The sequence below is a fragment of the Rhinatrema bivittatum genome, chromosome 7 (assembly GCF_901001135.1).
Source record: "Rhinatrema bivittatum chromosome 7, aRhiBiv1.1, whole genome shotgun sequence".
In the NCBI taxonomy this organism is placed as follows: Eukaryota; Metazoa; Chordata; class Amphibia; order Gymnophiona; family Rhinatrematidae; genus Rhinatrema; species Rhinatrema bivittatum.
The window spans coordinates 130,010,936-130,034,285 of record NC_042621.1 but is presented as its reverse complement, the minus strand read 5'-3'; the positions used below and the strand labels follow the sequence as shown (position 1 = coordinate 130,034,285).

General features: G+C 43.7%; 1 protein-coding gene across 2 annotated transcripts in view; it reads right to left on the bottom strand.

Annotated features, from left to right (window-relative positions):
- Positions 1-23,350, bottom strand: part of MCU (mitochondrial calcium uniporter) — a 319,500-nt gene that overhangs the window by 9,747 nt on the left and 286,403 nt on the right. For both annotated transcript variants that reach the window (XM_029609126.1, XM_029609127.1), the window contains exons 3-4: positions 9,006-9,176; positions 3,799-3,903 (exon numbers count right to left, since the gene is read on the bottom strand). In XM_029609126.1, coding sequence (XP_029464986.1) covers positions 3,799-3,903; positions 9,006-9,176 — 276 coding nt within the window. The remainder of the gene's footprint in view (positions 1-3,798; positions 3,904-9,005; positions 9,177-23,350) is intronic.

Below are 23,350 nucleotides of genomic sequence, written 5' to 3'. Positions count from 1 at the left end.
ATACATGCAAAACACAAATAGACCCTCAAATATACAATAAAGAGATCATAAAGTATAAACAGAAATGTACAGGCAAACACTAAACTGGAAACCTCAACAAGCCAAATTCTATGACTTGCAACAATAAAAAAACCAAATGCATTAATTCCCATTTCTCATAGAACAAAATGTATAAAACCATAATAAAAAGAATTCAAAACTAATGAATAAACTCACATTGAAATATTTTATTGATGTTTGGAAAATTTTAATCATATAATACCCAATAATTAGAACTAATAAGGATTTAAAAAAAAAAATCACCCATTATCCATATCTGGGGACACTTGACTTCCAGAAACTCTAAAATTGTCATGATTAGCAGGCAGAGAGGAAGTGGGGTCAATCTCCCACACACATGCTCCCACACAGTCTTGCTCCCCCTTCCCAGCACTCTTGGTCCACTCTCCTCTGACACCATATTTCCCCAGGAGTTTTAATCCCCAGCTCCCTCTCCCCACCCAGACCCCCCCCCCCCCCACTCCCCAGCAGTGTTGCTTTCCAGCCTCCCATCTCCCCAGAAATCTTGTTCTCCAATCCCCAGCAGTATTGCTCTCCTCCACACCTCACCCACAATTCCCTCACTCGCTGCAGGTGGCAGGTGCATGATTTCCAGAACGCTGCTCACCCCCGCGAGGTGCAACTGCGATCCCCTCATTCACACACTCTGCTCCTGAAGAATGGAAGGATCGCAGCCTTGTAGCAGGAGCTGCTTCCTCTCTCCCAGTTGCGGGGCCTGAATGACATCATCAGGTGGAGGAAGCAGCGGGGGTGAGAAGCGTTCAGGAAATTATGCGTTGTCCCACTGCCGCAAATGAGGCTTCTTCCGTTTTTGGCTACACTCTGATTCCAATGCCTATGAGTCGAAAAGTGGCATGGCCCTGTCAGAATAGTCAGCATGGCTGGCAGGCCGCACTGCTTTTCCACTTTACGGAGGCCCCTCATGGCGGCAGCGCTATGGCGCCTTTCGATAGCAGTGCCTATGGCCATAGGCATGCTACAGCTGAGTAAGTGCTCAATCAGTTATGGTGTGGAACAAGAGAAGGGATCTAGTGCCTTGCCCTCGAACCAGACTCTCTCTTCCATTTAAACTATAAGACCTTCTGGGTGGACAAGCCAGAATGACTTCAGGCACCTTTTCAGGCAGATTAATGGATCTTCTTACATCACTTTTAATATTCAGGATGTGAGGGCCAGAGACTGATACTGGAGTGAGTAATATTCTCTTACTTTGCATCATAAGGGCTGGACAGGAAACTGTTTTCTCAAGGACAGATCTGCCTCTGCCAAATATTTACCAAAAAAAGCTGAACCAGGGAATTCAGAGTCCTCTGAAGATAGTACTCATAGGTCCCTGGACTCTGAGTTTTATTAAGTTTTTGCCAGTTGAAGAATCGGTCATCTGTCTAATATGTCCCAAGTGTTCCCAGGTGACTTTAAATAGCCAAAGAGAAACTTGTTCAAGCATCCGCTGTAAAGACGCGCAGAAGGGACACACATTACACCGAAAACGCTCTGAGGAGGTTTTTACATTGGGCCATCGGAGAGTAAAATTGAAGAGATATTCCTCTATTCTACAAAGGGTTTGCAACAAAAGATTCCTGAGGAAGGCTGATTACCGAAACTTGTACAAGTTGGACATTTCGCAGCGAAAAGACAAAGGGAAAGCATCAATTAAACAGCTAGGTATAATATTGTTCTATATTGTGAAAAAACGGAGGAGCATTTATTCATAATATAAAGATCATAATATCATTGCGGGCGGTGTGAGAAATTTAAAGGCAATTGTGCACAAAAGAAAAAATATTTTTTCAATAAAAAATATTTATAGGAAATTAAACAAATTTTGTCATTTGCTATATTAAAAGATTATAAGAACAGATTTAAAATTAATTTCATAATTAAACATAGAATGGAGATGGTGAGTTAATGATTAAAAAACGGATTGATAGCAACCCCATGGGTGGGACGCAGAGTATTAATATGAAACCATCACCCCTTCCTACACAAAATTTAACAGAATTTTAATAATCCCTAGTTTTTGGGAATGGTGATTGGCAAATTTGACAATATCATTTGTGGTTTAGGCAATTTTCACATGTCTAATATGTCTGGCAGACAAAGAGAAATTATGGGGAGCCATGAGGCTGCAGCAGTGCAGGCACTCCTGTGCATGAGCAGTAAAGGCCATTCCAGAAAGCTTTGGGAGGATCATCTTGTGTGACTAGGTGAATCTGCTTGTCTTCAGAGAACTCTGATTTCCTTGGCTCAGCTTTTTCTGGTAAATATCTAAGATCAATAAACCACAGAGCAAGTGGAGATTGGATACCTATTTCTGTGTGGTATCTTAAGAAGGCAGAGTGTGTTATATTACAATAAAGGGCTGTGCAGATTCGGTCACTTATTATGCAAATCCAAAGTTTATTATTTATCAGTGTCCAATAGGGCAGTTAATAAGTTAAAGAGCAAGGTACAAAATGAACAGTGATGAAAAGTCAGTTCCCCGATATGGGCCATGTTTCACAGGCAGCTATCTCAGGAGGGACCAGTAAGGGTTTTTATTTTTTTAATTTTATGCTTTATATTTATTATATATTTTATGGTTTTATGTAATGCATTTGATATAGTAGAGTTTGATTTTAGATTGTAAGTTAATGCTCTGAAATAGATTTTTGGCTTTTATTATTTTGTATTAGATATTTAATTTGATTGTGCTTTGTATTTAATTTCTTGTTTATATTGTACCTTGCTTAGTTCACTTTATGTGAAATTTGCGATTGATCAAATATGTAAAATAAATCAAAAGATCTTTTAAATATAGAATCACTGGGCTGGATTGAAAGATTCCATATTTGAAAGATTTTTTCATCTTTCCTTCAGATGAAGCCTTCCAAACACGACCCATGTCTAGGATTGTCAACTAGCTCCAGATTTTCAGGACAGGTTGATCCAGTCTTGGTTTTACCCATTACGTTCTGGGACTTCTGATTTCCCTATTGCATTCCTTAAGAAAAGCAGGGGAGTAAAACCAAGACTGGATCAACCTGCCCTGAAAATCTGGAGCCAGTTAGCAACCCTACCCCATGTCAGGGGATTGACTTTGCAACACTGTTCATTTGGCACCTTGCCCTAACTCGTTGACTGCCCTGTTGGACAGTGATAAATAATAAATTTATTATTTATCACTGTCCACTGCAGATCTCTTTATTGTAATATAACATTCTGCCTATTTTGAAATAGTTAAGATCAACATGGCATCAGCTGCACATCATGGAGCATGGTTAAAGATAGAAAACTTAAAAAAAAAAATTACCATAAAACAGGATATCTTTAGAGACAAAAGCATCATTAAAAACCCACGCCAGTGTTTTGCCATAGTACTACAAACTCATTCCTATAGCCAGTGCTGACTCTAGAGGTATGCAGGGCCCCTTCCTCTGACAAGCTTGCACATTTCTCCCCTCTCCTCACAGCATGATGCTCTGCCCCTCCCTCCTGCTGACAGGAAGAGACCAGCACTTCTTACCAGCATCTGCCTCTGCTAGCTTCGATCTGGGTGCACAGTTTCAGTGGGGTCTCATTGGACTGTGTGCAAGGCAGAGAGGCAGTAAGTGAATAGAATGGTTAAACACTGGATACATTCACTACAGCAGGGCTTGTACTGCATTAGTACAGTAAAGAATATTTTACTTTCAGAACATAGAATATATTGTCAAATTCCTCCCGCTGGGTTCTCTTTTAGTCACAACAGGCTAGTACCTCTCTTTGGTGGTTGCACATGGTATGTGGCGTCATTAATTGCAAGTTTGAAGTCGTCCAAGAGAAGAATATCTATGCCTGTGGAAGAGGCTACCCGTGTTCCATCTGCAAGATAAAGTAGGAAAGTGTTCCTATTACCCATTGAATCACTCAATACACAAAGAGTTAAATTGCAGTAACTTAGTATTCAAATAGTGTGACCAGAGAGCTATCGCTCTGGGGTAAGAACTCAAGAGCATTACGGTAGGAGAGCTGCCATGAAACCCAGGGGACACAGAAGGCTAGAGCTCCCCTTTTAACTAATAAAGTGAAGTTAGTTGCACATTCTAGCATTTATATAGCACCCGCATACAAACATCAAAAAGCAGAATATCTGCATGTGAAAATATTTACGCACCAAACAGAAAAATCAAAGTTGCTTACCTGCAACAGATGCTCTCTGAAGGTATAAGAGCAAGCAGTCTTAAGTGGATCATATGCATCAACATAGAAAGTTTTGGTGCTAGAAACTGAAGCAGCTACCAGGCCTCTAACCAGCCAAACTCAGAGATTTACATACAAAGAGTATGGAACTCCCAAGGAGGTGGTGGATTTGTGCGACTGATCTGCTGTCTTCAGAGATCACCAGTTATAGGTAAGCAGCTTTGCTTTCTTTGAAGGCAAGCAAATCAATAGTCACACAAGTGGGACTCTCGGGCTAAGGGTGCCTTTAAGAAAAAACAAAAGCACAAATAGGGCAAAATATGAATATGCATGAATTTGGAGTGCTTTTCAACTTTAACACTATAGAAAAAGGCCTCATCAGACTGAGGTAGCTTTCAATAGGATACATGCCAGTACCACAGTCCATCTTCCCCCCAAATCTGACTCCAATTGGTACATGGACATAGGAGTTACTGTCTCACCAGATAGATGGACTGAATGACTGCTATAATGCTTTCAGTTATGGTTGAAAAGCATCAAAACGTGGAAAACCAGTCATCATTCACTAACTGGGCAAAAATCCTATTTTGCCATTTATCTTCATTTTTATAAGACAATAGGGAAGACTACTTGACATCAGAAAAAGGATCCCCTAAAGGCTCTTTAAAAAAAAAAAGTCTTAAAAGGATGGATAACTAAAGCCTTGCCTCCTAAAGGAAGGCCATATCTAGACAGTTCTTGCAAATCTCTACGTGGTAAACAGATTGGTTACCAATGTCACCATGGCCTTCACAGCATGGGCCTTGGCATGTCCTAAGGTCGGAACTGCTAGAGCACAATAGGAGATGCAATCTGCTACCCAATTATAGAAATATTGCTCTTTATCAAGAGTAAGGTTTGGTCTGTTAGGTACAAGAGAAACAAAACTGGGTAGATTTTTTTTAAAGGATTTTAGTTTACTCCAGATAGAAGGCAATGGTTCTTTTGCAATTCAGTGAGTGAAGGACAGTGTCACCCTCAAGGGAAAGAGGCCTATTGAAAAATGTGATTGACCAAAGTAGAAATCCAACACTAGCATAGGCAGGAATTTAGGATGCCTGCAGAGCACCACCCTATTATAACTGTAACCAGTCCCTTGTTTGTGCTGCAAACCTCATCCATGGGTGTTACGGGTTCCAGAATTCAAGTATGCTGGAGGGGAAGCTATCTTCCTAGGCCCCTGGCACGGTCACTACCTCCTATATACACCAACCCACACTCCAGATGGGTGATGAACACCAAGTGCGCTAGAGTCCAAAATAGGAGCATGGAAAACATTAAATGGTCAAGTAGCAGTCAACTCACTGTCCATTTATACAGCAAAGGACAATAGAAAAACAAAATAAACAGAGTTCTGAGTTGTGTTCAAAATTACTTTACTTTAACTTAAAATGAGTATCCAGGCCAAAATTGAAAAAAGAAAAATCAAGAATAGCATCAGAAATATTTAAAATCATGAAAACCACAGTTTCCTTGTCCATCTCAGATCTTCTTAAAAGCCTCCTTTCTCTTGTACTGTCATACATGTTGAAGAACCCCTCTCCTTGAAGGGTAAGGAAACTGGCATGTACTTTCAGCATGCACTGGTCAAAAGTTGGAAAAATCTCCCCAAGCTCAAAATTTTAAAGTCCGATTTTTCAAAAACTCTCAAATTGTTATCTAACTCTCAAAGTCTCTTGAGCTTCCTGGTCAAGAACCCAAACCTCTTACCCTTGCTGTGGTTAGCTCAGGCAAAAAGATCTTATATGCAGCCTTTCAGAATCTCAAGGGACACCCTTCCATTCAAAATGCATCACTTCTTCCAAAAATCTCTCAATCCAAAATTCCCCAGGGATAAGGAAAAGATCCAACAGCCAAACTCTTACGCCACAACTCCCTGCAGGGATGATTCTCTAGTCTCCTTTCCCACTGAATTACTAAGCATGTTCCAGGGGATTTTATACTGCACTGAAGACTTTCTCCCAAAACTGTGGGCTTATGGCAAGGGGAAGAATCCTGAATATGAAAAACCCCTCCACTAACCATTGCTGCAAAAAAAAAAAAATCAGCTGGGAGCAAGTGTTAGTGACTGGCAAAGCCCTGTCACATGATGAAAGTAAGTGAAATGAATAAGTGAACAGTCTGGAGCTTAATGACTGCTGATTTAAGTAATCACCACCAAAAAAGCAAACTCTAGGTCAGGTACTTTAGCTCATAAGAGTCTAATGACTTAAGGGGGATCATCATCAACTGGGCTAGAACCATAATGAAGTTCTACAATACAGCAAGAGGTTTTGGGAAGCCAGCCATGCATAAACCGGATAACTGGAGACTGCACAGAAGTCCGGTTTCCTTCTACACAGTGGTGATAAATGCTAACTGCATTGAAGTCTGATTGATTAGGTTTTGAAAGATCTAGAAGGTATTCAAGAAGTTTGTATGTAGGGGGTGGGTAGGGGGACAGGACAAGAGAAGAGCTCTAGGCCTTGCCCTCATGCCAGATAGCAAGCTTCCTCAATTTGAAACTAAGATTTTCTGGTGAATTGCTTTCTAGAAGTCAATTGGCGCCAAGACACTTCACTGGAGAATCTGAAAGGATTGGATCATATCCCTCAAAATCTTCAAAGCTAGGGAAAATCTCAGCCCAATTTGTTTCCAATGTTTGTCTCAGGCAGCTTCTGAGTTTTGCCATCAAAAATATTACAGGCTACCTGTCCCCCAATGAATGGAGAAGCCATCTGCTGCTACCCTGCAACAATGTAAGGCATATGTTGATAAATAAGAGAAAAATAAATGATGAACATCAAATTCTCAGATGACCTGTCCAAGATAAGCAGAATCCTCAAGGTGTAGATGCTACTCCTGTTGTAAAATGAAGCAGAAGGAAAATGTGTGACTTGCTGCTCACCAACTAATCAATGTACCACATGGAAGAACTACTAAAATCATCCCAGAGTATACAAAAATCCTCAACACTTGAGAAGAATTCATAAAGGCCTGATTCAGGACCTCGTCATGGTCCCTAGTAAGAGTACAACCTGACAAGAACATTGTTTCAATACATAAGTGGCTGTGACAGGGGATGCATCACCTCATCTAGAGACCATCACAGGTTTTCCTTAGTTTAAAGGCTGCTCTGCTTCCCTTAATTGTGGGCTTGTATGGTGTTTCTTCTATTCCTTTTTTCTCCCTTTAGTAGTTGTTGTATTTGTGTTTTTTCTAACAATCACTTTCCTTAACAAAATATACTCTTGAAACTGTTTATTAAACAAGAATAATTTAAAAAAAAAAAAGACAAACCACCCACCCACCCCAGGGGAGGTGGGTGGGTTTCGTGAGGACTAACATCCTGCTGTCCTCTGAGAACACCTATTACAGGTAAACAACTCTGCTTTCTCAGAGGACAAGCAGGATAGCAGTCCTCACACATGGGTGAATCCCAAGCTACAGGCTGTCCAAAGCAGGACAAAGTGGAAAACCGCACTGTGCTGAAAGCACCACCTCTCTCCCTTTTGCCTGTGAGTCAGCCGACCCAGAAAGGGGTCTAGGCGGGAAAAGAGTTGGATTGTACAAAGAGAAAACCATAGAAATGACAGACAAAACCCCGATGCATAGCAGAGGCACCCAAGTCAGGCAGTGATGCAAGTGCCAGCAAGAAACATATTTCGCATCACAGAAAACATTACAAGCAAGGTTTCGGATCAGTAAACCCTGGCAACAGTAGATCTAGAATCTCATGGATACAGGAAAAAGTCTAGAGATGTAAACAAGAGAAGGACTATTTGACAAAGGCCGCATAGTTTCCTTCGGTGTTACAAGAAAACCAAAAACCCAACTGGGTCCCAGTTGGGGGGTGTTACGGACTGAGTGACTCTGCCTAGGTAGCAGGGTGATAGCTACAGCTGCACATGTTCAGTAGGACAAGTCTGAAAGTTCTAGAATTTTTTACATCAAAGTTCTGGATCAGGGCTCCATCCGATGTCACCCGTGTGTGAGGACTGGCATCCTGCTTGTCCTCTGAGAAAAAGCATAGACACTTGAGAGAAAACAGGTGGCTGGTAGGTCCAAATGAATTGCGAAGGAAATTTTTTTTTTTTTTTAAATTGCCACTTGTAGGAATGACCAAATGAAAATAAAAACTTTAAGACTGTCTAGAAACCTAATTAGGGAAACTAAGAAAAACACAAGAAAGTCCAAAGGCTCTGAAAGCAGAGAGAAAAACTTCTCTTCATAATGTGGACACCTGCAGAGCTCACTGCTGGCGTCTCACAGTGGCAGAAGAAATGGAACAGAGGCAGCTGTGAGGCCGGCAGTACGCCAAAAGTCCTGTACATGCTCATAAAGACATTCGGAGATCTTTCTACAAAGCTCTGCCAAACAGTCTGCTTGATGCACATGATGGTCACATACCCACCTGTGTGACTACTGAACAGCTTGTCAGAACACGTAGGAAAACTTAACTTTTCTCCATGCTAGTAAAATGTTCCTTTTCACATAGCCAGAAACACTGACAGAAACCTTAATCATTTTTAGCTAAAATATATAGTGTATATTAGGAAAATTATGGCATATGTAATTCTTCACTACCAAATGGTTAAACTTTCAGTGAAAAGGCAATAAAAGAGGCTGTAATTTCCGGCAAAAATCACAGATTTAAGACATTTCTGGGTATGAACCACATGCAGACGGAAATACCTGTGTGCATTACCCCTCCCACCATCCCAATACCCACAGAGACTGGATGTCCAGGCCCTTCCAGATAATACCTGCCGAGTACACAGCAACGCGGTCAATGCCTTTGTCCTCTGCTTGCAGCTGTTTCAGGAAGACCCCAACAGAGTCAGAGATGGGTTTCAGAGTGAACTGGCAGCGCTCCCGGCGGGACGGCAAGCTGACAGAGATCACAGGTAAGCCATTCTGGTACACCACAGTCACATCTGCAGAATGAGAAAGGTGCATGTTCTAATGAAACATTTTGTTTACTGTATACTAGAAATAGGGTTTGTTAGGTTACCTGTTGCTCTGGTGATTATTGGGATACAGTATTTGTTACTTATGCAATGACAATTTTTTTTTACTATTTAGCATCTGTTTTTTTTTTTTAAAGCTGCCTCCAGATGAAGACTACATTTGATATTTCTTCTTGAAGATTTTCATTAATATGATAGACTGGTTAAAGTCATTTTTTAATTGCAAAAGAACAGATATACAGAAAGAATAGCACACGGGACCAGATTACTGTATATTAATTTGGGTTTGGACTGTTCTTTCTCAATGTTCAGTCTTTGAGACTCCCTCATATTTCGTCTGTATATTAATCTGGTCTGACAATGATTGACACCTATTACTTTATTTATACGCCATCTATTTATTACTATGTAAGAATGTCATGAGCAAGAATATTACACCCCAGAGTTTTGTGCGTAACAGGAGAATATAACCCTCACATGTCATTCACAGCAGGGAAATCCCTACACATTCCTGTCAGTCACTCCTGTCAGAAAAAAATTAACAGCAAAGCCGTTCCTCACACTATGCACTGCAATGAGAAGAACAAACAAAATGTATTAAGTAGAAATGAACCAAAATGGTCCTTTAAACTGCCAAATCATATCATGGAACTCTCTGCAAACCTTCTGAATCCTGGGAAATGTTATTTTGACAAACTCACAAATTACTTCACTGTCACTAAATGTGATTTGTTTATATTGGCTATATAAGGGGAGGCGAACCGGGCTTGTCCCGGTATCGCCGAATATAACGCGGGATCGGGCGGGAGGCAAGGAGACAGGGAGAGGAGGAAAAGGGGGGGGGGCGGGCGCAAGCAAGGGGGAGGACCGGGGGACCAATGGCAGCGCGGCAATTCGAACTGCCGCGCTGCCATTGGGTAATGAACTAAGACGGGAGCGAGGACAGTCGGGAGCGGGCACTGAGGAGTTAGGCAGCGAAGCAAGTGGAGGTGACTTGGTTTCCCTCCCTCCCGCCCTAATGTCGTTCGGCGCGGTTTGGTGTTGTGTTAATGGACTGTCGCAGTAGGCGGAAACCCGAGCCTTATTTGTTGTGTATTATGTTGAATTGGGAAGGGCACGTTGAAAGGGGGGGTAATGCTCGGGCAGATTGGGGTTGCTGCACGGGAAGGCCTAAAGAGCAAGGGGTGGACCGATGCTCAGGCCGCAAGCCTACCCTCGCTGATGACGCGGCGGGGTAGGGGTAGGGGGGGGGGGAAGCTCCAAGCTGCTTACCATTGGGCCGCGATGGTAAGTGAAGAATTGACATGCGGCAGAGGAGGTGGCGGTGGGGGAGTTGTTTGGAACATTGTTAAGTTGGCTCGGGTTAGGTTTAATAAACTGCGGCCTTTATTTTGTATCCAATCAGTTGTAGTGTCTAATTTGTAATGGTTATGGGGGGCAATGTTGTGTGAGTGCCTGAACGACTGGTCCCGAGTACCTGCATTAATAATATATACACACATTGCATGAATTAATCTTATCCCAAGCCACATGATATAATCTGTGACTAGTGTCGTTAGCTCCAGGCACACTGCTCAACATTTCCCTAATGCTCAGCTGCTCCTGTTTGTATTTCACCTGCTTTAAGCTTGCAAGGGAAAAAAAAACAGACTGCCCTGATCTTGACCCACAGTCTGCTCTGTTGGAAGGCCTATGCTCTGCCCATGAACTACAGGGTGGCTCTTATTTGCAACCAAGTAAACTGAGAAGGCTTGCATACCTACTTCCAGCTAGGCAGCCCTGTAACCCTGCCTTGAAGGACTTGGAGTGATCCTTAGGGGTTCCTAAGAGATCATTGGGAATATCCAGTTGTGAGGAACTGCAGGAGGACCTTGTGAGACCAGGCAATTGAATGGCAGATTAAACAAGATGGAAAAGTGCAAAGTGAGGCACATAGGGAAAAAATCCCTACTACAGGTACATAATGCTGGGAGTCACTACCCATGAAAAGGACCTTGGAGTCCTTGTGGACAATACATTGAAATCCTCTGCTTAGTGCACAGTGATGGCCAAAAAAAGCAAATAGAATATCAGGAAGAATCCAAAAAGGAATGGAAACTAAATCAGAAAATATTGTATTGCCTCTGTATCAAGCAATGGTATGACTGCACCTTGAGGGTGGTGTGCAGTTCTGGTTGCCCCATCTCAAAAGACATAGCAGAACTAGAAAAAGTGCAGAGGGCAGCCACAAAAATGTTAGAGGAAATGGAATCTCTCTCCTGGGATGAGAGGCTACGCAGGGGAGGGTTCTTCTGCTTTCAAAAGGAGAATGCTGAGAGAGGACACATAGAAACTTATAACATTATGAGTGGTGTGGAATGGTAAACAAAGGACAGTTATTTACCCTTTAAAGTAATACTAAATCAAGGGGACACTCCATAAAACTAGCCACTCCATAAAACTAGCCACCAGATCAGGAAAAGTACTCTCACTCAGGTGTTGCCAAAGGATGTGTTCAAGTCAACTAGCATAGCAGGGCTTAAAAGAGGTTTGGATAAGTTCCTGGAGGAAAAGTTCACAACACATTATTAGCCAGACAGGCTAAAGAAAGCTACTGCTATCTCTGGGAGAAAGCGTTGTTGCTTACCTGTAACAGGTGTTCTCACAGGACAGCAGGATGTTAGTCCTCACATATGGGTGACATCACAGGATGGCGCCCAATCACGGAACACTTTTGTCAAAGTTTCTAGAACTCTGACTGGCACCTACTGGGCATGTCCAGCATGGCACTAACCCTGCAGCCAGCAGGCGTCCCCCTTCAGTCTTGTTAAAAAGCTACAGGTAGTGCCGATAATAAAAAGAAAACGTAACGAACCCAACACCGCAGGGCAGTGGGCGGGTTTCGTAAGGACTAACATCCTGCTGTCCTGTGAGAACACCTGTTACAGATAAGCAACATTTGCTTTCTCACAGGACAAGCAGGATGATAGTCCTCACATATGGGTAAGTACAGAGCTGAGGATATCCGAGTATGCACCAAATGTACCCAAAGACGTGCAACAGGCACAACAACTGGGGTGGAATTTGGTAGAGGGCATCCTGAACCTTAACTGGCAGGCGGAAAGGTGTTGGTACTTCAAGTTGTAAAAAGGTTGCGCAAAAGACTGGCCGAAGATGGAATCTTGTCTTCCGGCTTTGTCTAAGCAATAATGGACTGTAAAGATATGGAGAGAACTCCAGATAGCAGCCTGCAAATGTCAGGAAGCGGCACAGATCGTAGGTGTGCTACTGAAGTCACCATGGCCCTCACAGAGTGTGCTTTAACACGGTCTTGAAGTGGAATGCCTGCTTGCTGATAGCAAAAGGATATGCAGTCCGCTAACCAGGAAGAGAGAGTCTGCTTACCCACACGCTGCCCCAATTTGATGGAATGGAAAGAGATGAACAATTGAGTGCTTTTCCTGTGGACAGCTGTACGGACTAGATAGAAAGCTAGAGCCCGTTTGCAGTCAAGGGTATGCAGAGCCTGCTCTCCTGGATTGGAGTGGGGCCTGGGAAAGAAGTAAGGTGGTACAATGGATTGATTAATGTGAAACGCCGATACTACCTTAGGTAAGAACTTAGGGTGAGTGCGGAGTTCTGCCTGGTCCTGCAGAAGTTTAGTGTAAGGCGGTTATCCATCTGAATCAGGATGACCTGATTGGAAAGGAGATCCTGAAATACCCTGAGAGCATATCTGATCACTCGAAGCTCCAGGAAATTGATTTGGTGTTTGGCTTCCTCTGGAGACCAAATCTGTGTTTGCAATTTGCAAATTTGGTGTTTGCAAATCGGCCACATGGACTCCCCAGCCGAGGTTGGAAGCATCGGTGGTGAGACTCATTTGAGGGTTTAGAGTCTGGAAGGGCAGGCCTTGGAGGAGATTGAACTGATTTTTCCACCAGGCTAGAGACTGACGGAGTGAGTCAGTGATGTGGACAGTGGTTGATAGAGGTTGGACGGACTGAGTCCATTGTGACCTTAGAGTCCACTGCATGACTCATGGCCAAGCGGGCCATTGGGGTAAGCTGTACTGAGGACGCTATGTGTCCCAGTAGGATGAGGAAGTGGCATGCCGTTGTGCGGCGCTGAGACTGTAGCTGGTGTGCGAGGGAGATGAGAGTGAGAGCTCACTGTCGAGGCAGAAATGCCTTTTCCTGCAAGGTGTCCAAGTCTGACCCTATGAATGATAAAGTTTGAGATGGGACTAAGCAGGATTTCGCATAGTTGATGAGAAATCCTAGTGAAGTCAGAGTGTGTAAAGTAAGACGTAGGGACGAAAGACGTGGGAGCCCTGATCAACCAATCGTCTAGATAGGGGTAGACATGAACACTTGAGTCCTGAGGAAGGCTGCTACTACTACGAGGCACTTGGTGAAGACTCGTGGTGCAGATGCCAGGCCGAATGAGAGCACTCAGTATTGATAGTGCTTGGGGCCTACTAGAAATCTCAGGAACCTGCGATGAGATGGATTTATCGCAATGTGTGTGTACGCATCTTGGAGATCGAGAGAGCTGAGCCAGTCTCCTCTTTGCAGAAGAGGAAGGAGGGAACCCAAGGTTACCATCTTGAACTTTTCTCATTGGAGGTACTTGTTGAGGGCACGTAGGTCCAGAATTGGATGAATGCCTCCTGATTTTTTGGGGATTAGAAAGTACTGGGAATAGAATCCTAGACCTTGCTGAGAGTAAGGTACTGGTTCTATTGCTCTGGACTGGAGGAGGGAAACCTCCTGCTCCAGGAGTAGTGAGTGGTCGGATGTTGTCCACGCCTGTAGAGGTGGGGAGTCCAGTGGAATGGAAAGTTCAGGCAATAACCTTGAGAGATTATAGTGAGGACCCACTGGTCCAAGGTGATTGTGTGCGACATGTTGTTGAAATGGCATAATTGACCTCCCACTGGTATCTGAGGCAGTGGAAACTGGCTGCTGCTCTCTATGCAGGAGTCAAAAACCGGAAGCAGGGCCCAGATGAGGAGCTGCTTGCGGCTTTTATTTACGAGGTTGACGAGACTGGGCTTTTTGGAAAGGTCTTGTGGAACGAGTCCTAGACTGTGGTGGATAGGACTTCTTTGGACGGAAGAATTACTTTTTAGTATCCTTCCTGAAAGGCTGTTTGGAGGAATACTCAGAGGGCATCAGAGAGAGCTGGCGAAGGGTTTCATGATGGTCCTTGAGTTCTGCCACCATCCGCTGAATCTGTTCCCCAAACAGATTGTTTCCTATGCAGGGCAGATCGAAGACTTAAGCCAGGCCCATCTTCTTGCCGAAATAGCAGTTGCAGATACCCTGGAAGCAGTGTCAAAGATATCATAAGAAGATCTTATTTCATGCTTCCCTGCCTTGTGTACTAGGCTTAGAAGTTGTTCCTGGAATTGCTGAGGCAGGGACTCTGCAAAGTCCTGTATCTGCTTGAATAAGACTCTGTTGAACTGGGTCATATACAGTTGGTAGGAGGCGATCCAAGAGATAAGCATTGATCCCTGGAAGACATGCCGGCCAATGGCATCCAGGAATTTCTGTTCCTTACCTGGGGGAAAGAAAAAGGGGAGTTTTGATCTTTTTGCCCTTTTTTGGGCAGATTCTACAACCACAGATTGGTGATCCAACTGAGGTTTCTGGAAACCTGGGGCTGACTGGACCAAATAAGTGGTATCAGCTTTTCTGTTGAGTGGAGCAACAGAACCAGGATATTCCCAGATCTTTTTGAGTAGATCCAAAAGAACCTGGTGAATAGGGATGGGGGTTATTTCCTTGGGAGCATCCAGGAATTGCAACTCCATTTGATGTCTCATCTTGTTCAGTCTGCAATTGGAAGGGAACCAAGTCAGACATTTCCTTCATAAAATGTATGAAGGATAGGTCCTCTGGAGGAGAACGCTTCCTGCTTTCAGTAGGAGAAGGTGGCGATGGCAAGTCATCGGTGTCTTGAGAAGAATCATCGGTCCAGGTGTCATAGGGATCAGGACCTGCCCCTCTAGGAGCCTGAGAAGGACAGGACGATGGTTTTCCTGAAGGTCCCGGTCTAGGTTCCGAAGGCATCGAGGGAAGTGCTGGAGGCACAGATGAAGGCATCGAGGGCATCAATGGATGGATCGATGGCGCTGATGGGCGCATCGGCATCTATGGTTGAGGCATCAGAAGAACTCCCGATGGAGGAATGCGGAACGGTGTTTCCCCTCCAGATGACAGAGTAAGTGGGGAGGGCACTGGAGCCATCAGTGACCCAGGATCCATCGGTGGAAAAGCGGCTATAAGCGCTTCCATCTTCGAGAGCAGCGGCGCCAGTGCTGCCAGAATCGGATCGGTGGTCAGTTCCACAATCTGCACCGGTTTCGGTGTCTGAGGAATTTGGAGTCTGTGCATTGCCTTATCGATGGCCTCCTGAACCATCCGGTCCAGTTCTTCACGGAGACCTGGAGCAAGCAGCCCCGGCTCCAGAAGGGAAGAAGGAGGCAGAGGCATAGCCGGAGGGACCACCGTTAAAGGCGGAGTCACGGCTCCCGATACCCGTCTGGGTGAGGGTTGCCTCGGTGACCCGGTCGCAGAAAGGGTTGGTGCCTTTTCTGGACGGGGCTTTTTCGATGGCAGCTCGGATGATGGTGAGGTCGAAGATTTTCCTTCCTCGATGGTCCGAGACTTGCGGTGTCAATGCCGATGTTTTTCTCTACAATCCCCTCAGTCCTGAGGAGGAGTAGAGGTAGTCAAAGGCCGAGAAGTCATCGACGCCGGACAGTCACCAGCCGGTGGCCGATACTGGCGCGAAGTGGACAGTGCCGGTTCAGACGACGTCGATGCAATAGATGGCGTCGGAGTTTGAGAACGGAAGAGAAGTTCCATTTTCTCCATTCTGACCTTGCGATCTTTTGGTGTCAGTAAGGCACATTTGGTGCAAGTCAGGACATCATGCTCGCACCCAAGACACATTACACAGACTTTATGTGGGTCTGTAATGTACATGGTGCGAGTACAGTCTGGGCACAGACGGAACCCTGACGCCATGGCTTTTGAAAAATGTACCCGCGGTACAGTCGACGGCCAGTAGACCGCAAGGGCCAAACTCAACGGGAATCAATCGAAACCAGGTAAAAAAACTTACCGGAGTACCGCAGAGTCAAAAATTCGAAGGAGGGACCCCTGTGGGGTATGAAAGTTTTTAGTAATTCCGTGAGGAGAATTCCTGTCAGGAATCTCTGTGAAGCTCCTTAAGCCACGTGGCTACTGCTGCGCGGAAAAAAGAAGACTGAAGAGAGACCCCTGCTGGCTGCAGGTTTAGTGCCATGCTGGGCATGCCCAGTAGGTGCCAGTCAAAGTTCTAGAAACTGACAAAAGTGTTCCGTGATTGGGCTCCATCCTGTGATGTCACCCATATGTGAGGACTACCATCCTGCTTGTCCTGTGAGAAACAGGAATTAGATCTACTTTATAGGATCTGCCAGGCACTTGTGAGCTGGATTGGCCACTGTTAAGAGTCCCTTGGACTAACCCAGCATGGCAATTATACTTTTATGAGGAGGAGGGGGGAAGAGAATGGGGGGAGAAACTGCAAATTGAGGCTGGGGGAGCAAATAATGAATTGTGGGGAGAATGGGGAAAAGGGACTGGAGGATGAGTGCAAAGGGAACCAGAAGGGTGAGAGTAAGGGGGGGGGAGGGGGTAAGTTTGAATAAGGTGGACTAGGTAAGAGGTGAGAGAGCACGTGAGGGGGCGGGGTGAGAGTGAGGAAGGGGCCAGGGATATGAGATAGCGAATGAGGGGGACTGGATACATGAGAGTGAGCCAGGGGAACTGGGGTGGAGAGAGAGCATTTAAGAAGAGAGGGAGAAAGTGACAGAAGAACAAACCTGATATGGGGCAGCACTTCATTTGATCCAGACAGGAAGGTCAGGATCAGAAAGGCCCACTCACTCATCATATTAAATGTAAGTTAAACAACCTGATCTCTTTTAAATCATATTTATTTACATTTGGGGATTCTTAGCCAGCCTTTCCAATAATGCGCAAGGCAGTTTACAGCCTTTTTTGGTTTTAGAATTCAGGTACAGTAAGTCCCTGCCTCAAAGAGCTTACTAGTTAAGTAGATACTTAAAACAGCACATAAAGTGACTTGCCCAAAGTCAAAGGAAGTGTCACTGGGATTCAAACCCTTATTTCCCTGATTCTCTGCCCATTGCTCTAACCCCAAAGCCACTCTGTTTTACACATGACATGAATGCTGAGTTTTAGGAGCGGAGTTTGTGATAATTCAGTTAAATATCTAAATGTCGGGAGGGGTGGGGAGGAGATGGGAAGGAAGGACCTATGAGACCCCATGCCCTTGATTTTTTAAAGTACCTAGCAACACCTGTGTGCCTCACTGTCACAATACAAGGCTACTCCCAGGGGCTCAGAGTAGGCAGAGAATTATCCTGCCCTGCCACATATCAAGATGTAACACAGAATCTGGCTGGGTGCACTGCAGCTAGGTCCCGGAAAAACGGGCCAGGGGCTGCAGGATCAGCCCACAGGGGCTGGCATAATGGCAGCAGCAGTATCAACTCAGGATAGAAATGGTAGCTATAGCTATGACCCCAAATGATGCCACAGCTGGGTACAATGTTTGGGGGGGGGGGGGAGAAGAGAGAGACTGGGATGGTGATGAGAAACTGGGGGGGGGGGGGGCAGTAAGAGAGAGTAGGTTGTGTGTGAGAGAAAGAGGAAGGGGCTAGTAGCAATAGGAGAGACTGGGGAGGGGGAGAGAGAGAAAGAACATACGAAATATCATGCAGGTCAGATCAATGGTCCATCAAGCCCAGCATCCTGTCACTGACAGCGACCAGTTTGGGAAGTACCCAGCAGATCCTAATGGGAAGATCTATTCCTCACTCCCAGAAGTATTCAGTGATTAACCTCCAAATCTACCTGACTAAATTAATGGACCTCTCCTGCAGAATCCTTTTTAAAGCCAGCTATTAGTATAGTATTAGTCTTCACCACATGCTCCAGCAACAAATTCCACAGCTTATTTGTGCGCTGTCTGGAAAAACTCTCAAATTCATTTAAAATCTGCTACCAGATTCATGGCGGGTACTCTTGTCCCAGTACTATCTGAAAGGGTCAATAACCATTCTGCATGAACTTGTTCCACACCACTTATGATTTCATAAACTTCTGTCATATCCCCTCCCAATCACCTCTTCGCCAAGCTAAGGAGCTTGAAGCCGCCCATCCCCTTGATCATTTTTAACACTCTTCTCTGTACCTTTTCTACCTCTATTGTATCTATTTTGCGATGCAAAAGACCAGAACTGCACACAGTACTCAAGCTGCGGTCACACTATGAATACAGGGCCATCATTACATTCCGTGTTTTTGTTTTCTATTCTTTTCCAAACAACTTCTAACATTTATATGTTCTTTTAAGAGCAATGCTGCATACTAAATTGAGGATTTCAATGTATTACTCACAATGACTCCAAGGCCTTTTCCTAAGTGGTAGTTTCTAACGTAGAATCCAACCTTGCACACACATGAGAAAGACAGCATAAACTGCCCTTGATAAATGTATCTTACAAGCAGTTATGCTCCATGGCTGGCAGCTAGGAGTTTAATCTTGCACTGGCAGACGAAGGGCTGCTTGATCTTTGTTGTCCACTGAGTTACTAGGTTACCATTTTTGCCTGTGTGCATCAGTTAGCATTTGTCCACATTAAATTTCATCTGCCATTAAGATGCCCGGTCTCCCCATCTTGCAAGACCTTTCTGCAGTTCCTCTGACTGCTTTGTGTTTTAGCAACTGTGAATATTTGTGTCATCTAAATTGGACGACTCCACTTGCTGCTGGGTCCCAGTACAGATCCCTGGGTTATTGTGTTAAGATTTTAGGGAGTTCTTTTTCTATGGATCAAAGCAAGTCAAAATAATTGATTCTCTAAAATATTGTTTTAAATGATTTGAAAGATGCTTAATGTCTGAGCTAAGAGTGCGAATCAAAACATCTAACTTGCAGATGCTGGATTAAAGTCAGAGAGAACGTGATAAAAAGCTGTGTGCAATGGTGATTCTTTTGAATGAGCCACAGACAGAAAAAACAAACAATTGGTTTCTGGAGTTCAAGCTTGTGTTTTGTTTCTGAGAATACATTATTCCATAGCCAGGAAGACATGTGATGAGAGTGTTCTCTGTATAAACTCTTTCCTTTTTTAAGTCTGTATTATAATCTTATTTACTTGTATTGATTTAAGCAATATTGCTGTACTGCTGTGCGATACTTCTTTGTCGGTTATATACCATATATTCACCATATTTAGTAAACTAATTTTTGCTTTTACCAGATTCTATACAGTGTGTTCTGTGACATAATATACAAATACTCAGCCTAACCTTTTACAGTTATACCACTATTTACCTTTTCTTCATTGGGATAACTTTAGTCCTATTCTGTTTTCTGTCTTTTAAACAGTAACCAATCCACAAGTCATTGCCTCCAATCCTCTGACAATTTCCTGAGGATTTTCTCATGACAGAGTTTGTCAAATGCCTTCTGAAAATCCAGGTACACTATGCTGACTTACCCTTATGCACATTTATTAGCATCGTCAACAAATTCTAATAGTAAGTTAGTAAGACATGGCTTCTTTTTGCTAAATCTACCCTGGCTCTTTCCCAATAAGTCATATTTTCCCACATGCCCAGTAATTTTGTTCTTAAAATAGCTTCCCCCATTTTACCCAACAATGTCGTCTGTCTCACTGGCCTATAGTTTCCTGGATTACCCATGGAACCCTTTCCAAAAAGGTATATTCCATTGGCTACGTTCCAGTGGTAGATTTGAATGATACGTCTCCCCTGGAGAAGGTCCCTCCCTCTCTGTGAGTTGTTAAATGTCCTACATTTGGAAGAACAAATCACTTTACTTTCTGCTCTACCCTGCAGAACTCATTCCATAGTCATCAGAATAGGGTGAGCCACAGGGGCCATCCCCCCGCCTTCAACTTTAGGCAGGGGTTCTTCTAAGTACAGGACATGTATTGTGCCAAACAGTTTCTTTCTGAAGCCTGTATGGTGTAAATATATACAGGCAACATATATCAAGGTGAGCTTGGAAGTTCTTGGTAAATATATATATATCCTAGAGGAAAGGCAGAGTAGGGGAGATATGACAGATTAAATACCTCCTAGCTATCAACGTATAGGCGACAGGCGTCTTTCAATGGAATGGAAGCTCTGCCACAAGCGGTCATGAGATGAGGGTGAAAGGAGGTAAACTGAGGAGTAATCTAAGTATTTCTCACAGAACAGCCTCTCAGTGGAGGTGGTGGAGACAGGGATAGTCTGTCTAGACCATGGCCTGTCTAGTCTGTCTGGGAAGACTAGACAGGCCATGGTCTTTTTGCCATCATGTTTCTAGTTTGGGGTTCCCCCCCCCCCCCAAACATTATTTGTTCAAGGTCATGTTACAGTATTCCTAATAAACAAACACATGGGTGCAAGCAACAAAGCAGCACTCCTATACAGCTTTCATTATATTCCCCCATCCCCGAGAGCTGGAGCAAAAAGCAGGAGCATATTCTGACTAAAGAAAAAAAAAAAAAAAAAGTAGACCAAGTACGTGAGAAGTCCTAAAAGTTCAAATTACAAATCTCAAACTGAAGTATCGAGGGGGAAGAGAGAGTCTGTTCAGAGGTTGGCAGTGTCCAGTAGAATGCACCCCAAATGTCTGAGAAACATTTTCTTCCTACAAGAGAAATGAAAGAATTGCAAGCCATATTCCAATTGAAACTAGCATTAACAATCTCCATATGGCCTCAGTGGGGATGAAAATCTGATCCAATGCAGTAAAAGGCATTTTTTAGTGATTAAACATGCTTTAGAAATAAATACAAAAATTGGAATACCCCTGTATGGAGCAGAAACTTTGAAACAATCAAAAAAAACAAATTCTGCTTCTAATAACTCATACAGTAAATTGAGTAGGTGTAATGGATGACCATCATATTTGTCTTGTCACTGGCTATACAGATAAAGCCTATAATGACAAAGACCTGGTAATAGTGGTGCGATAGGCAAATAAGATAAAGCCTTTGAGCACTGTATCCAGATTAATCATCGGTCATTCCTCACCTCTCACTTGCGTGCAGGCATTGAAATTGCTTTTTGCTATAATGAATACGAGATAGTGCACCAATCAACATTAACTGTGCACTTAACTGAATCCTGAAGTTGGTCCTCCAACTCTGCAGGATTTTGGAGTGAGTTACACTCCTTCAGGGAGCTTCAGGATAGCTGTAATAAATTGCTTCAGCTAGATATAGCCCATACGGAGGTGGTCAGTGAAACGCGCTAGGATCATCAATTCTTGATATTTAATTCTTAGTGCGATCTACGTTCTGCAGTGGATACCTTTTGCCGCGTCAAAGATTTACAAATAAATACAACATTATCAACATTTAGCAATTCATCTCCACTATCATTGTTTAAAATGCAAAAGGAGCAGGACCATTGTACTTTTATGCCAAGACATGCAGAGACCTGTTTGCGCACAGACTCCCAAAAGTTTTGTACAGGTTTGCACATCCATAAACAATGGATAAGAGTAGCATGAGAGCAGCCACATTTGAGACACATACTGGAAGCAATTAGGTATGCTTTGTGAGTACAAGTAGGAGAAAATATTGCTCTATTGAAAATCTTGATTTGCATTTCTCTGAGGTTCACATTTACGGTTATTTTATTAAGAGAGAGATCATCTCAGAGCATGATATTATCCAACTCTTCCGGGAAATCGGGTTGCCGTCTCCCAAGGAGAGTAGAGAAAATAGTGTGAGACCGAGAGCCTTGGTAAAAAAAAAATATATAAGTTCAAAGGCGAACCCTGGTTAGAGACAAACAGCCTTAATAAAAAATTATAAGCTGGGTTCGCCATTAGTCCCGTACTGTCTTTCATGTGGCACAGAAACAAGGTTCTCAATTGGCCATATAATAAGAATTGCGTGGGTTTAAAGCCTAATTTCTCCAGACATTGTTCAAAATAGTAAAACTGACCTGAAATGGGGTCCATTAATTCCCTAAAAAGCCAATCGGTTGAAATGGACATACTGTGCTGTTTGGGCAAGTTAAGTGACGGAATATGCGGGTTCCCCTTGTCAAGAAGCTCTAGAGAGACATGTGGAGACAGCTTCAAAAGTTAATGCACCTCGACCCAGGTCTTTACCAGCCCAGAACGTATCCCAGCTTCGTGCAGTTCTCGCAGAGAAGCATGGAGAACAAATTTAGGATTTATAGAACCCCAAAGAGCAGCTATCAAATTACTATCAGTATATTCAGAGGTATTATTTAACCAGTCTCCTAGAAAACAGAGGTTAGCCACCCAGGAGTATGCCCTAAAATCAGGGACATTTAACCCCCCTTGTGCCCGCGGGGCAGATAGTGTTTGAAATGCTAGGCATGCCCGTTTACCCCTCCAGATAAATGCCCCCAGAATATTCTGTAACCGATATTGTTCCCTCGAGTGCAAAACAATCGGGAGCATTAAAAGGAGAGATATAGGAGTTTCGGGGCCAGGACGATTTTTATAGCCACTATGCGACCCTGAAAAGAAAGGGAGAGTCTGCCAGCTTACTAACGTCTGGCGCATCTTTTCCACCACTGGCAGTATATTGATATAGTACCATTGGCTAGGTCGTTTATGAATATGAATGCCCAGGTATTTGATGGATTCCCCAGCCCATTTGACAGGGAGGTCTGACCAATCTTAGTGCAGATGCCCAGAAATGTCCAGGGCCTCAGTCTTAGCCAAATTAATTTAAATCCTGAAACCACTTGGTACTGCGAAAAAATTTGTAGTGCCACTGGGAGAGAATTTCTAGCATCAGCAGAAAGAAGTAGCAAAAGGTTGTCAATATAAAACTCTTATTTGCTGACTATGTCCCACCATAATCCCAGTGACCTCCAGAGAGTTGCATACCCTAATGACTAAGGGTTCCACTGTCAAAATAAATAATGGTGACAGGAGGCAGCCCTGGCGAGTCCCCCTGCAGAGGGAGAATTCCTCTGATAGGAGCCCATTGACCAGGATCCTAGCTGTAGGATTAGTATAGAGTACTTCAATATTGATACATTTTCTCCACAAGTCCAAATTTGTCT